This window comes from Manihot esculenta, chromosome 11, assembly GCF_001659605.2.
Source record: "Manihot esculenta cultivar AM560-2 chromosome 11, M.esculenta_v8, whole genome shotgun sequence".
Taxonomy (NCBI): Eukaryota; Viridiplantae; Streptophyta; class Magnoliopsida; order Malpighiales; family Euphorbiaceae; genus Manihot; species Manihot esculenta.
In genome coordinates this window covers 10,068,994-10,085,773 of record NC_035171.2, presented here as the reverse complement: position 1 = coordinate 10,085,773, position 16,780 = coordinate 10,068,994, and the positions used below count along the sequence as shown (strand labels likewise).

Here is a 16,780-nt window from a genome sequence, read left to right as displayed (position 1 = left end):
TTGGATCATCTTTGGATCACCACACCTGCGGTAGAAGTACTCCAGTAGCTGCGCCCTTATGCCAGCCCCTTCTTTCTTTCTTTTCTTGCTTTCTTTCTTTATTTTTGTTTTACTTTCAGCCATGAGTGGCTGAAACCCTTTTTCTAGTTGAAGAATAAGGTGAAACTTTGGTTGTTTATGGATTGGGAGATCTGAACCTTTATGTTATTCTTTTATTAATCAGTATTTATGCAATTTTGTGCTTAATTCATTGTTGCTTTGTTGTTTTGATCAAATTGGCCACTTGATTCTTGATTGCAAAGTAATTATTTGTTAGTTTGGATAATTTTTAGTCCGTAATTGCTGGAATTATTCACACACAAGAACACTTGGTGTAAAAACCAAGGAATTGCATAATCTAGCAATATCTCCATGCGTTTGGGTAGCTAGAATTAGGTCTCTCTATTTCTTAATGCAATTGACAGTTGTTTGTTGCCTATGGCCCAAGGACGTTCCTTTGCAACTTGTTGATTAGTGATTAATTAGAGGACGTTCCTTAATTAATCTAAGCTTAAGGAGGGATTTGGTTGGTGAGAAGTGTCTTCCACCTCCATAACTAATTTATTGAATCTAATGAAAGAACCTTTGTGTCAATGATCAATCCCAACAACTAAAGTGAATCCAATTCTTCAACTAGGCTTTTCTCATTATTGATTTCTCTTTACTTTATTATTTGCTTTACTTGCTTGCTTTCAATTTTAGCTTAACTCAACAACCTCAAAACCCCCTTTTTATTTTATTGTTAGTTTATTTACTTGGTCTTGACAAGAAAAATAAGTAAGTATCGATTCCCTGTGGATACGATCCTTTTGCCACTATCTACAGTTGTAAAATTGTTGATAACCAAAAAGGTTATTTTTGACCGACCTCGACAACCGTGAGTCAATATAATTTTGGGTTTGAACAAAAGAAGAGACATTTTCCTCAATGTGTCACTTATGGTAAATATCATGTTGGGGAGTGCAGAAAATTTGATAAGGATTGCTTTGAATGTGGTTCTTCGGGACATTTTAAGAAAGATTGTCCATTGCTGATAGCTAGAGACAGTGGTTCTCAACAAGGATTAGTGGCGCCTCAGAATTTAAAGTATGGTATGACACCATCACAGGGCGTACCTACAACATAAGCTGGGTCTAGCGCAAGCAAAGCCAGTGGAGCTACTTCATCTTCTCAATCTAGACCAATGATACAACCTGGTAGACCTCGTACTCAGGCCAGAGTCTTTGCTATGACACAGCATGAGGCACGAGCATCTTTAGAGGTGGTGACTGGTATGTTAACTATTTTTTATAAAGATGCACACATTCTTATAGATCCTGGTTCTACTCACTCTTTCATATCTCAATCATTCTCTGTGCACGCTGATAGAGAATTAAAACCTTTAGATTGTGGATTAGCTATGAGTACTCTAGTCCGGGATTCTGTTGTATGTGAACATGTGTATAGGAATTGTGTTGTTAAGTTGGGCAACCATGAGCTGTTAGTGGATCTGATTCCTTTATATCTACAAGATCTGGATGTTATCCTAGGTATGGATTGGTTATCCCGTCATCAAGCCACAATAGATTTTTTTGAGAAATCAGTAGTATTTAATAGTCCAGAAGGATCTAAGTTCACTTTTTTTGGGGAGAGGCGTTTACTCCCTTCTTATGTGATTTCTGCCATGACTACTAGGAAGATGCTTCGGAAGGGTTATCAAGCGTACTTAGCCTATGTGATGGACAGTAGCTTAAAAGGACCTAAATTGGAAGATGTACCAATAGTAAGCGAGTTTCCTGATGTATTTCCTGAAGAACTTCCCGAGTTGCCTCCAGATAGAGAGATTGAATTCTCTATTGATTTAAATCCAGGTACAGCTCCTATTTTTATGGCACCATACAGAATGGCTCCAGCATAATTGAAGGAGTTAAAAGCACAATTGCAAGAGCTACTTCATAAAGGTTTCATAAGACCCATTGTTTCACCTTGGGGAGCCCCTGTGCTATTTGTGAAGAAGAAGGATATTTCCTTAAGGCTATGTATTGACTACAAATAATTGAATCAAGTCACAGTGCGAAATAAATATCCTTTACCCTGCATGGATGATCTTTTTGATCAGATCCAAGGTGCTAAGGTGTTCTTTAAGATTGATTTGCGGTCTGGGTATCATCAATTGAAGATCAAGGAGTCCGAAATACCTAAGACAGCCTTTAGAACTCGTTATGGGCATTTTAAGTTTCTCGTTATGCCTTTTGGGTTAACTAATGCACCCGCTGCTTTTATGGATCTCATGAATAGGGTGTTCAAGAGTTATTTAGATAGCTTTGTTATTGTATTTATTGATGATATCTTAGTATATTCCCGTAGCAAGGAAGAGCATAAAATGCATTTACGGATAGTACTGCAAATTTTGAGGAATAAGCAACTATATGCTAAATCGAGCAAATGCGAGTTTTGGCTTGATCGAGTGGTTTTTTAGGACTTGTTATCTCAGCAATTGGAGTTTTGGTTGATCCTAAGAAGATTGAAGCAGTAGTCAATTGGGACCCTCCAACTAATGTTAGAGAGGTTAGAAGTTTTCTAGGCTTAGCAAGGTATTATCGTCGTTTTGTTCAAGATTTCTCCATCATTGCAGCACCATTGACTAAACTCCTTCGAAAGAATGCAAAGTGTGAATGGACAGATGAATGTCAAGAGAGTTTCGAGAAGCTTAAAACATGTCTTACATCAACCCCAGTCCTTACCTTATCCTCAGGTACAAGTGGATTTGTGGTGTACAGTGATGCTTCTCACAAGGGTTTAGGCTGTGTACTCATGCAACATGGGAAGGTGATAGCTTATGCTGCTAGACAGTTTAGACCACATGAATTAAATTATCCCATCCATGATCTAGAATTAGCTGCAGTTGTGTTTGCATTAAAAACATGGAGGTATTATCTTTATGGCGGGACTTGCTAGATTTTTACAGATTACAAGAGTTTGAAGTATCTTCTTACACAGAAGGAGTTGAATTTAAGGCAAAGACAGTGGATTGAGTTACTTGAGGACTACAACTGTACCATTGAATATCATTCAGGCAAAGCTAACATGGTAGCTGATACCCTTAGTCGCAAGTCCTTTAGTAATTTAGCTTATCTCAAAACAGTTTGGCTTCCCTTATTACTAGAGATCAGATCCTTAAGGGTAGAATTAGCAGTGGATTATGCAGGAGCATTGTTGGAAACTCTCAAAGTTCGATCAGTTTTGATAGAAAAAGTCAGAGATACCCAAAATCAAGATGAGCAGTTGAGTAAGATCAATAATGAAGTAAGAAATGGCACCCGTACCGACTTTTCCCTAAGGGAAGATAGGACTTTAACGTCTGGTGATAGATTATGTGCACCCAAAGTGAAAAGCTTGAAGAGAGAGATTATGGAGGAAGCCCATTGTTCTGCTTACTCTATGCATCCAAGTAGTACAAAAATGTATAGAGATCTTAAGGAAAATTATTGGTGGCCAGACATGAAGAAAGAAATAGCTGACTTTGTGTCCACTTGCTTAGTATGCCAACAAATTAAAGCAGAACATTAACATCCAACAGGAAAGCTGCAATTGCTCTCTATTCCAGAATGGGAGTGGGAACACATTACTATGGATTTTATTTCTAGGTTGCCTCGCACTTCGCATGGACTTAATGCAGTATGGGTGATAGTTGATAGATTAACCAAGTCAACATACTTTTTACATGTCAGGATGGATTATTCTTTAGACAAATTAGTAGAGATCTATGTCAATGAGATTATAAGACTCCATGGTGCTCTAGTTTCTATTGTTTCAGATAGAGATCCAAGATTCACTTCTCGATTTTGGCCTAACTTGCAAAATGCTTTAGGCACAAAGTTGAAGTTTAGCACTTCCTTTCATCCTCAGACAGATGATCAATAAAAAAGAACTATTCAGACCTTGGAGGATATGCTGAGGGCTTGTGTGATGGAGTTTAGAGGAAGTTGGGATAGGTATATGCATTTAATGGAGTTTTCTTATAATAATAGTTATCATACTAGTATCGGCATGACTCCTTATGAAGTTTTATATGGGAAGAGATGCAAAACACCATTGTGTTGGAATGAGGTAGGAGAAAGACAATTAGAAGGTCCAGAATTAGTGCAACACACTATAAATAAAATTCAAATGATCAAAAGTAGATTAAAAGCAGTACAAGACAGACATAAGAGTTATGCAGATCTGAAGAGAAGGGATATTGAATATAATGTTGGTGACAAGGTATTTCTAAAGATCTCTCATTGGAAAGGGGTTGTACGTTTTGGTAAACATGGAAAATTGAGTCCACGATTCATAGGATCATATGAGATTTTATAGACTTCGACCAGTTGCTTATCGTTTAGCACTACCTCCAGAGCTATCACAGATTCATGATATCTTTCATGTATCTATGTTAAGGAGATACAGAAGTGATCCTTCCCACATCCTCCAGAAACAACCTATCGAGTTGAGAAAAGATTTAACATACGAAGAAGAATCAGTAGAGATCATTGCCAAAGAAGAGAAGGTTCTGAGGAACAAGATAATACCCTTAGTTAAAGTTCCATGGAGTAACTACTCTACTAAAGAAGCTACTTGGGAAAAAGAAGAGAATATGCGAATTCAATTCTCACATTTATTCCCTTCACCAGGTATGTAAAATTTTGAGGACGAAATTTGTTTTAGGATGAGAGAATTATTATACCTGGCCCATTTAAAAAAAGCCCATAAACATATATATAAAAAGAAAATTATTAAATAAAATTTAAAAAAAATAATGATAAAAAAATAAAAAAATAAAAATAAAAATTAAAATATCCCGAAACCAAAGCAATTCAACGTCTCCGTCTTCTTCAGGTGAAGAAAAACAGAGCTTTTGCTCTGTTATTTAAAAAAAATTCCTTTTTAAATCCAAATTTCATCCTCCTCAACCCAATCAATCCATAAACATCCGAAATCCTTAGCTAGATCATTATTTAAACCAATATCCTGACCAGAAATTCAATAATTTTTTTTAGAAACTCTGATATTTAGATAAGTGAGTTTTATCCCTTTTATTCGAATTATTACGAAATAATTTATTTTCTCTATCATTAAAAGTGATTTTTGTGATTTGAGAATTAAAAGGGGATAAGTTTTAGTTAGACCCAATTAAGAGATTCTATATATATTTTTGGATTGATGATTTTCATAGGTTGATCCAAATAATATTTATAGTTTATTGTGTATTTTTGTTGAGTCTGTATAATTTTGGGAGGTTTAGCTATGCCGAAATATTGCCGAATTTTTCTTTAAAAAATATAAAAATATATTTAAAATTCGCATTTTACATTTTATATTTTTATCCTAGAATATTTATTTATCACTTGATATATTATTTTTCTTCTTAATTCTAGGGGATGACCTAGCTTCCGGTATAGATAATAGGGCTGCTCCTATGATCTAAGATTATTTTGTCCCTAGTACTGGTAAGTGGATAAATATATAACATTGATACTTTTCTTAAATATGTTTATATATGTATATGCTATTTTATTAATTTAAAATGGGAATGAATAAAATGAAGTCATATTTCTTGAATGAATAAAAATTAAATTTAAAACACAGCTGAATAAATAGCCGATTATACTTTGTACATGTATTGAACAGATAACATCTTGATGATATGTGATTTATTTTCAGCTTAGTATATATTTATACTGTTTTTGGGACAGCGCTTTATATACACAAAACTTTTGGGGCGTATGTCAGGTGGTCACTCTCTGGGGGTAGCTCTGCACATGTGTATGACCAGTATTTTATTAGCTATTGGTCCAATACTGTCATCATAGAGCTTAAGATGCTAGCATTGCTCTCAGGCTGTCATTATTTTATTTTATCACACCTGAGATGCCAGTATTATCCACATGTAGCATGTTATGAGTGTATGCGGATTTTATTTTTCACATTTATAATTTTTTGGATTCATTATCCAATAGTGATATCTTAGTAATTTATATTTAGCTTATTTTATATTAATTGAATTAAATTGTATTTATTTAGCCGACTTATTTTAGCTAAATATTTGGTACTATTAAGTACCTAAACTTTATCTTTTCCCTTTTGTTATTTATTTATCCGCTCACTGAGTAAATTGTACTCACCCCTTATACTTTTAATATTACAGATTCTTTTTGGTGATCCACTCCTAGCAGTCTTCATCTTCTAGTTTTGTCCTTCCTTCCACTTCGTCCGCTCAGAGTCTAGTGGAGGGCGGGTCAATCTTAAGTTCTTTGTAACTTTTTGTAATTTTGAAAGATAATATATAAATTATATATTCAAGTGCTGTATCTATTTTGTTTGGTGGAAATATATTATGAATTGACTAGACCAGCCATCAATCCTCTCTTCTATGTTTAATATTTTAAAATCGTAGCAGGTTATACGTATTTATATATATATATTTAGGGGAAATTCTATCAGTTTTTCGAGTTATATCCGTCTCTACAGATTAGAGAATGGGTGTGACAAACATACCAACAGTTGATAGATAAAACCCAGAAGTATATCAGGTTAGATGATGAGATCTAGACACTCAAAGAAGACAATAGGGCGAGTCAAAAGTCTGAGAGTCGAGCCCATGAAGGGGATCACATGAGCTATCCCATCTCGCCAAAGAAGGATAAACAAAGTAAGTATAAGAATTACATCCCACTAAATGACTCACGAACTCGTAACTTGATGTGGATAAGAAAGAATGATAATGAAATCAGGTGGCTGCCCAAACTTAATCCCGGGATGGCAGACAAACGGGACATGACTAAATATTGTCGCTTCCACGAAGATCATGGCCATACAATAGAAGAATGTCGATAATTAAAGGACAAGATCAAGAGGCTCATAAGGGATGGCACTGTCCGAAAATTCACAAGAAAAGGAAAAGAATGGCAAAAGTCTGACCCTGAGAAAATAACCCAAGAGATGACTCCTAATAGAGAACTCATGGGAGTCATACATATGATAACAAAAGGACCTGATGACGTATAGAAAAGATTACAACGTAATTACCAGAAAGGTGGGAACTTTATAAATCTAGGAAAACATTCGCCTATAAGGGTCATCCGCTCGAAGTATCTGTTTCAGTATTATTCATATTTTGACAAGTAATTTAGTTTTACCATTGTATGTAAATGAAAGATATTCTTTTAATAGTAAATTCAACAAAGTATTTTTACATGGTATGTTCTTAGGTCATAAGGTGGTTCCTGCCAGACTACTCGGGCATTGGTCCCATGAATCAAGCCCACAAGGCAAATTTTTATCAGGCTAGATCGCAAGGCGGTTCCTGCCAGATTACTCGGGCACTGGTCCCATGAATCAAGGCCATAGGTCCCATGAATCAAGGCCATAAGACAAATATTTGTTAGGCCAGATCATAAGGTGGATCCCGCGAGACCACTCGGGCGTTGGTCCTACGAATCAAGGGCACAAGGCAAATATTTGCCAGGCTAAGTCACAAGGCGATTCCCACCAGACCACTTAGGTGTTGCTCCTATGAATCAAGACCACAAGACTTATTTGCTAGGCTAGGTGGCAAGGCAGTTCCCACCAATCTACTCGGGCGTTAGTCCTATGAATCAAGGCCACAAGGCAAATATTCGTCAGGTCAGGTCACAAGACGGTTCCCACCAGACCACTCGGGCGTTGGTTCCATGAATCAAGGCCACAAGGCAAATATTCACCAGGCCAAGTAACAAGGCGGTTCCTGCCAGACCACTCGGGCGTTAGTCCCATGAATCAAGGGCACTAGGCAAATATTCACCATGTCAGGTCACAAGGCGATTTTCGCCAGACCACTCGGGCATTAATCCTATGAATCAAGGGCACAATGCAAATATTAGGGGTAAGCATTCGGTCGGTTCGGTTCAAAACCGAACCGAACTGAATAAACAGAAAATTGAAATTTTAGTATTTATGAAAACCAAACCGAATCGATTTTGATCAGAAATCGAATCGAACTAAATCGGTCTGATTTGGTTCGATTCAGTTCGGTTTGATCGGTTTCGATTTTTAATAAATTTTTTATTTTTTACACTTTATTTTTAGTATTTTAAAATTTAATTAAAATATTTTAATCTTAATATGATTTAATTTCTCTATATTATTGAAAATAATATATTATTATCACTAATCGGTTCAATTCAGTTTTTTTGATTTTTTTCTGATCAAAATCGAACCGAACCGAAATAACCAAAATTTCTGAAATTAAAAACCGAATCAAAATTTTAAATTAATTTGGTTCGGTCGGTTTTTTAGATTTGAACCGAATACTGCTCACCCCTAGCAAATATTCGCCAGGCTAGGTCACAAGGCGGTTCCCGTCATACCACTCGGGCGTTAGTCCCATGAATCAAGGCCAAAAGGCAAATATTCGTCATGTCAAGTCACAAGGTAGTTCTCGCCAAACCACTCGAACGTTGGTCCCATAAATCAATGCCACAAGGGAAATATTTACCAAATCAGATCATAAGGCGGTTCTCGCCAGACTACTTGGGCGTTGGTTCCATGAATTAAGGCTACAAGACAAATATTATTGAAATTCTTATGAAGACATTTATATATAAATTTATTAAAAAAATTATTTCTAAATTAAAATTAAATAATAAAAAATAAATTATTTCGTTAGAAAATATTTTTTAAATGTAAATTATTTTTTCAAATAAATGATATTTCTTACATGTATTAAGATATATATCTAGTCAATAAATAAATGATACAATAATAAAAATACTTCAAATTTAAATTTAATTTAATAAAATTTCATCCAATAGAAATGTAAATAAAAAAAATTGAAAAAAAAAATTTACCTAAATAATAATCTAGTAAGCATTTACAAGAGTCATATGTATATATTATATCATAATAATATTATTTCACCACTCAATTTTGTAATATTCTTGATCGTAATTTTTTTTATTAATTCAGATAAATTGAAAAATTCGGACCTAATCCTTAATTATTATGATTTATTAATGTCTCAAGCAATTTCACTTCAAATTTATGAATAGCATTTTATTCGATGATTTATTAATAATATAAAATTATAACAGTTTGATTTAAACTGATTTAAATAATTTTTAAATTTATATTTTATTTGATCTAAAATAATTAATTTAAATTATTTAATATTTATTAAGCTCGCTGTATACATTCTTACTTTTCGTGTTCATTTGTTCTTTGCACCTATGTTTTGGCAGTCCGGCTGAATTACTACTATACCTCACAAGACCAAAGCCAATATGCTCATTATTTTTAAATTATTTCTCGATTTCCTTTATTATAATTATTTGGAAAAAAAAAAAAGAACAGATAGAACGTAAATATAGGTCTATAGCCAATCAATAAATCCTTATTTTATTAATTTTCTTGTGCTTTTAATTGCTGATTTTCCAACTCGCTTTATTTCATATGTTTTTAAATCTCATTTATAAACTAACATTTTAACATTTTTTTAGGGAAAATGACGTTTTAATCCCTGAGTTTTAATGTAATTAACACTTCTATCCCTCTATTTTGGCGACCCAACACTTAAGTCCTTCACTTTCTCTTCCGTCCGAATTTGTAGTCCTTCAGTCCAAAATAGCCGTTTGGAACACGTGAATTGACAAAATTAACCCTCACAAAAAGTTCCTCTATTTTAAAATCACGAAACTCTATTCTCTTTCTTCTCCCTTTCTCTCGCGCTCTCTCTATTTCTCTCTCTCTGTCGAAACTAAACCCCTCTATCTCAATTGAAACTTGTCCCTCTCTCTCACGCTCTCTCTGTCTCTGTCGAAGCCTTGTCCCTCTCTCTCATGCTCTCTTTGTCTCTCTCTCTATTGAAACTTCTCTCTCTGTGGTCCCATTGTCTCTCTCTCTCTCGTGCTCTCTCTGTCTCTCACTCTTGTGCTCTCTCTGTCTCTCTCTCTATCAAAACTTTTCTCTCTGTGGTCCCATTATCTCTCATTTCCTTAATTTTCTCGAAAAGCACTGAACCCACCATATTCCGAAGGTGGAGCGTGGTCCACTTCGAAGGTACGAAAATTTTTTTTTGTTTTACGATGAAGAAAAAATTGTTGCTTTATTATTTAGATTTTTTGAGTTACAATAATTAATTTTTTATTTATTGATTTTTCTAGGGTTTACTGTTAAGATTAGGGGGTTTAATGATTTGGGAATTAATTTTGTAATTTTCTTTTTATTTTTGTAGATAGCAATGGATAAATCTGAGATATACAAGTTGTTAATCAAATATGAAGGGCGTGAGGAGAGAATGAACAATTTGTGAACATGTGTGCAGGTTGTGAGTTTTTCGTTAGATATATTAGATGTGCAACATGTTTTTCTGGACAGATTTGGTGAGTTTTAATTTAGTCTAAATTGGATGAAATTGTGATTTTTTTGATATAATTAGTGTGCAGCTTTTGATTATTTTTTTTACAGATTTCATTTACAGGTTTTGAGATCTTTTGATGTGCAGCTATTTTGGATATATACTGGTCATTTCAGATATGTAGATATTGTAAAGCTATTTTGGACAACTTTGAAGAAATTAGATAGGTTTTTTGCATATATTTTGTAATGTAATGGAAAAAATTTCATTTGCAATGTAATGGACTTGATCATGTTATCATTCAAATGATCAATCTTTTATATGAATGAATATTCAGTTTTTTTCACATCCTGTGTATGCTTTTACATTTCTTGTTGACTACTTTTTTATAACATTTTTATATGTGAATAGGGATAAATTACTTTGTAACAAAATAATATATCTGTGAGGGATATTATCACTTAATTAACTAAAAGTTCACAACACTATAGTCCATATACATTTAAATATTCAAACACTATAATTCTCGTATTTTTAAATTTTCAAACACTTTAGTCCTCATATATTCAGTTTTTCAAACACTTATGTCCTCATAAAATTAAATATTCAAACATTTTAGTCCATCGTACTACTGTAAATTCAAAATATATATTCACAGCAAAAAAAAGGTAGTTTCTATTATCTAAATTCCTGATACATATTATTTCAAATCACTTTCATTGTTACTCCAACTACAATAAAAATCAAAACAATATAAATTATTCTCAATTGGCACATAATTCCCTCAATATTTGCAATCTCATCTCTAGTAGCTCTTTGTTCTTCCTTCATCTTCTTCAGATCATTCTTCATCTTTGCAATATCTTCTATTACCTTCTCTAGCATTTCTTCTATAGGTCTTCTTTTTTTCGATTTTCTATCCCTCATCCACGTTAATGCTGCCACTTGATGGAGTTGAACTTTGATTCACAGGTTCACACCACCCACGAAAACTTCCACACACATTATCTCTGTAAAAATAATATGGCTTATTAGGGTTTTCGGCTGACTCAGAAATTCTTATCCCAGCCCTTTTGCCACATTGCAGTTCACATTCTTCAATCTTTTATTCCAGTACTTGGTAGACCCACTTGATACTGACATTATTCTTCCCCAGTGATGATTCATAACAATCGCCGAAAGGAAAGAGAAGATGTGAGGGAGAAGAAAGATGAAAATGAGAAAAAAAAAAAAAGAGAATCAACAATGGCTGAAAGGAAATAGAGAAGATATGAGGGAGAAGAAATATATGAGAGAGTAGAAAGATATGAGTGAAAATAAAGATGGAGAAGAGAAAAAAATGGAGAATCAACAATGGCCGAAAATAAGAGAGAAGATATGAGGGAGAAGAAGGATGGAGGGATTTTACGTTGAGAAGGGTTTTATCAAGTTCATTAAGGGTATTTTTGGTAAAAAATTTCACCTCTCACCTTAGACTCTTTGACCAAACGGCCATTTTGGACGGAAGGACTACGAATTCGGACGGAAGGACTACGAATTCAGATGGAAGGACTACGAATTCAGATGGAAAGACTACGAATTCGGACGGAAGGACTACGAATTCGGACGGAAGAGAAAGTGAGGGACTTAAGTGTTGGGTCGCCAAAATAGAGGGACAGAAGTGTTAATTACGTTAAATCTCAGGGACTAAAAAGTAATTTTCCCTTTTTTTATAAAATAAGTAACTTTTTTGTTTTAGGTTTTGATATTTTTAAATAGATAATTAATAATTTTTCGGCTAAGGTTTACTTATGTGTGTTTTGTAATATAGTTGTATTGAATCAATTGAGAATGATTTTTTAAAATATAAATAGAATAATTAGGATATAATAATTCGAAATGTGAATTTAAATTAATCAAATCAATAGAGTTAGGATACTAAATGATATATATCAAAACAAAATACTTAATTATAGATTATCATAATTTTATAAAACTAATCTCATGATGGACGTCAAAATTATTAAAAATAAATTTCTATTTTAAAATAAAACTCGTGATATTGGTAAGTAGGGTCGATCTCACATAGATTGGTAATTAAATTAATTTTATTGAATGAATTAAAAAATAAAATAAAATAAAATGGGAGGTTGAGAGGTTGTGAATGTTGAGAAATAAAGGAAATTAATTCAAAAAAAGAAGTAATTAAATTGAAGAGAAAAAATCAAAATGAGAAACCTAAATAATTTTAATTTCAATTTTTATTGGTTGATTACAGATATAAAATAATTTCAATTTAATTATTGATAAACCCATTATAGATATTGAAAATGTTTCAGGTATTCAATCATTTCTTAGATTTTAAAATAGTCAAGAGACGCTCGTTAACCGATTCTAACTCTTGAATAACCGTGGAAGATACTCATAAAATTTAATCTAATTATTGAATTCATAATTAAAAGGATCTGATTCTAACTAACAAACACAAGACATTCGGTTCATTTAAGTTAGATTATACTATTTTTTAGGAAGGTATTACGCAACCTAATTCACTACTTATTTCAATTTAACTAAATAATTATTAATTTAATTAACCTGAATAGCAAAATACAATTGTAGCAATTGAGCGATGACATCTTAATACAACAACCAATAGAATAATAGTAAACAATAAATACATGAATAATATAAATACCAAGAATAATTGAGGAAACAATAGAATCCCATAAATCTCACAACCAATTGAATTGAAACTTTAATTATCATTTAACTGAAAAAAAGAAACTTAGCCACGCATATTCATGGCTAAGAATGGAAGATAAAAAATGAGATGAGATATCAGATACATCATAATATCCTTTTTTTATAGTGCTAAGAGTCCTAATTTAACGTAAATACAAGTAGCTAAAATCTTGACTGATGAGAGTTAGATGTTTGTTTCTCCGATTTGAAAATGAACTCTGTTCGTTAAGTATGTTATGCCTATAACGTAGTCCATAACACAGCTCGTCCGAAAATTAGAGTTCAAGTATGACTCTGTTCCTTATCCTTCTGTAAATTTGGTTGTGACCATGTTTAATCTCATAACATAGAGTCCAAATTGGATTTTGCTCTTATTATTCTCCAATCCTACCAAGATAATAAAATTTAAACGAATCAATCTATTTTAAATGAAATTAAACTCAATATCTAAGTATTTTATAATATTAAAACTATATAATTGTGCATATTATCATCTATATATATATATATATATATATAACCACATGTATACTCAAATCCACTAGACTGAGACTAAAACTAAATTTTATTCGCACTGTGTAAGTTCACTAAGAAGTAAACACCCAGTATTTTTATTTATGAGATCGAACTCTCGACCTCTATAAATATTTTAACTTCCTTTTGTACAATGGGATTATTTTTGTTGCCGTGAATGCTTAGATTTCTACAGGCAAATCTGTACAACAATTAGAACCAGAGAAAGTGGTGAAAGAGCAGGCATCCCAGAGATTGGATTCAAATTCATCACCTTTTCTTAGAATACTCAAATGATCTTTTTGAGGAAATTGAATCCCTTCCAATTCCATTATCACTTCTTTCATTGTAGGTCGTTGCTTTCCGTTCAAGTTCAAGCATCTTTTTGCTACACTAGCAACCACCATCACTTCTTCTTTATCACATTGCTCCACAATTCGAGGATCAAGCACATCAAAGAGTTTATCTTCTTCCACTGACATAATGAAATGTGCAGCTAAACCTACGCCATCTCGTAAGCTTGCTGAAGAAAGCGGTTGTTGTCCGGTCAAAAGCTCGACAAGAACTACTCCATAACTATAAACATCACTCTTCTCTGTAAATTGGCTCGACTGAAAATACTCAGGATCTAAATATCCAAAAGTTCCTAATACACGAGTGGTGAGATGAGTGTGATCAAGAGGAATTGACCTTGAAGTTCCAAAATCTGATACTTTTGATCTATACTTCTCGTCCAAGAGAATGTTAGTGGACTTAATATCTCGGTGATAAATCGGTATTGAAGCAGCTGAGTGCAAGTAGGAAAGTGCTCCGGCGACTTCTATAGCTATCTGCAATCTCATTTTCCACGATAATTGGAACTCCTCAGTTGGGTGATGAAGATAATGAAAAAGAGTTCCGTTGGGGATGAATTCATAGACAAGTAAAGGAACATCAGTCTCCAAACAACACCCAAGAAGCTTTACGACATTTCTGTGATTAATTTGAGACAGAATGACAACCTCGTTAATGAATTGTTCGACTCTTGTTTGGTCTACTTTCTCGGATTTTTTAACTGCGACGATTCTTCCATCTGCTAACATTCCTTTGTAAACAGTTCCTTGGCCACCTTTTCCGAGAATTCTATTCACGTTGAAGCGATCTGTTGCCTTTTCTAATTCCTTTAAACTGAATATTGTCGCCTTCTCAACATTGGCTTTGCTTGAACATACTTGCTGTTTTAACAACAAACCACCATTCTTCTTGAAGAATTTTTTCTTACGTTGGCTGCGTTTTCGTTTCTTGATGAATTTAGATAACCACCATGAAGTAAGAAGCAGGCTTAATAAGCCAAAACCCATGCTGCTACCTGTTCAAAAATGGCGACCAATATGCTTGTTAGTCGGTCTAGAATCTAGATATCTCAGATTTCAAGAGGAATATTATTAGTATAAACAATGTTTTTTTTTTTTATAATCTAACAAATAATCAAATTTTATAAAGAAAAGGAAAATAATTTTGGAGAGATAAGACTTGCCTAAAATGAAAATCCAAGATTTTTGGGCCTCGCATCTGTATGAACCACGAGTGTTTATGCAATTTCCACTGCACCGACTTCTTACTTCAAAATCCAAGCATTCATCAACATCTGGATCCAAAAACATGAATGTGAGTCCATATCATTTTTTCATTAAGTTTTTCCTTAATTTGAAGTATAGGATTTACAATTACTTTAAAAAACAACTTTCAAGTAGGAAGTTATTTTTCCCAAAAGAAAGCCTAACAGCAATGAAATTTTTAGCCTAGATATTTAATGGATCTTTTTTTAAAGTTCTATTCTATGCTATAGGCGTTTGCCAGAGGACAATTTTGTATCACCCCAAATATTTTCTGCCAAGAATATAGAAAGAAAGAAAGATTTTTAAGGTACCTTGGCATCCATCGGGAAGATAAGGGTTGCCGGCATAACCTTGCCGGCACATCAACATGCTGTTGTTGGGATACGGGAAACCAAATCCATTATAATACCTAAAAGACCAACTCGTTGTTTCCTTATTAATTCCAAGAGATTCCATGTCTGTTGCATTGATCTTCCAATCCAACAGCATTGGAACATATTCCCTCTCTTGCACCTTATATGGATCTTTTATATTAGATTTGAACCAGGTGCTTTCCACTATGAACGCTAGCTTGCATACCCTTTTGCCTTCCTTACCATTCTCCTTCTCAAAACTCGGTTTAAACACTTGCAGATAATAAGGAATTGATGTCTGACAGCATCTGTTGCCGGAGCATGGAGGGTTTCTTCCCTGAGGTTTGAGCTTTTTGTTACAGGTCGGCTGGCAACCTATAATGTCTGGCTCAGCAGAGGTCAGCAAAGCTCGAGCTTTGCATCCTACAACGGTGAATCTGTTGTGGCTTGAGACTGTGAATGGAGTCCTTCTTAAATCCACTACACTGTTCGAGTGATTCACGTCGCAGTTGAATGAAACTACTGGGCTTTTAACTCGCAATCGGCTTCTTTCATATAAAAAGTCTGTCACCTCCAGGTTGATGCTGCTTATGAAAGCTCTCCGATTATCGGCAGTTCCATTGCAAACGACCACAAACCAGTCGTTCATGGAACAGTTGGCTCCAATACCAAATGGGTATTCGATATCAATGCTGCCGCATTTAGATTCACAGCTCTTCATTGGTAAACCTGATGATTCTGATAACATTTGCAGCAGCAAGAAAGTAAGCAGAGACGCCCATCGCAGAGACAATCCTCTTCTCATTTGGCTGCTACTTCAATGGAAAGTATACATAGTTTTATAGACAAATTAATGCAGTAAAGAAGATTATCTAAGATAATCGTTGCTTCCGAGGACCAAAGCTTTTGATTTGAATAGTTATGATTCAGGTCGTTATGTTCTTTGTAGAGGATTAGCTTTCGATTTATTCTTTCGGAATTTTGTTGTTTTGCAAAGAATGATTACTGGTAAAAGGAATATTGTGCAGCAACAGACTGTTGCTAATGAAGTAGCATTAGCGGCAGTATCTGTTTAAAACTATTGGTAATGGATGAACGAGTCAAAATCCAAAAACTACTCATGCAAGCAAACAGGGACGGCAACGCGGGAATTTACAGATATCCCATCCGAATCTTATTATGACTGGTTAGAATGCTAAGTAATC

General features: G+C 34.0%; 3 protein-coding genes across 3 annotated transcripts; 2 read left to right on the top strand and 1 right to left on the bottom strand.

Annotated features, from left to right (window-relative positions):
- Positions 1-1,222: 1,222 nt before the first annotated feature.
- LOC110625582 lies at positions 1,223-3,942 on the top strand. The gene is made up of 4 exons (XM_021771218.1): positions 1,223-1,889; positions 2,513-2,847; positions 2,977-3,482; positions 3,666-3,942. The coding sequence occupies exons 1-4, from the start codon at positions 1,223-1,225 to the stop codon at positions 3,940-3,942; spliced, it is 1,785 nt and encodes a 594-aa protein (XP_021626910.1).
- A 126-nt stretch (positions 3,943-4,068) lies between these two features.
- Positions 4,069-4,699, top strand: LOC122725013. The gene is made up of 2 exons (XM_043961420.1): positions 4,069-4,281; positions 4,358-4,699. Exons 1-2 carry the CDS (start codon positions 4,069-4,071, stop codon positions 4,697-4,699), a joined length of 555 nt encoding a protein of 184 aa, XP_043817355.1.
- A 9,012-nt stretch (positions 4,700-13,711) lies between these two features.
- LOC110625581 (wall-associated receptor kinase-like 8) lies at positions 13,712-16,558 on the bottom strand. The gene is made up of 3 exons (XM_043962096.1): positions 15,534-16,558; positions 15,141-15,251; positions 13,712-14,972 (listed from the first exon to the last, which is right to left on the bottom strand). The coding sequence occupies exons 1-3, from the start codon at positions 16,378-16,380 to the stop codon at positions 13,807-13,809; spliced, it is 2,124 nt and encodes a 707-aa protein (XP_043818031.1). The 5' UTR covers positions 16,381-16,558; the 3' UTR covers positions 13,712-13,806.
- Between the last annotated feature and the right edge of the window lie 222 nt (positions 16,559-16,780).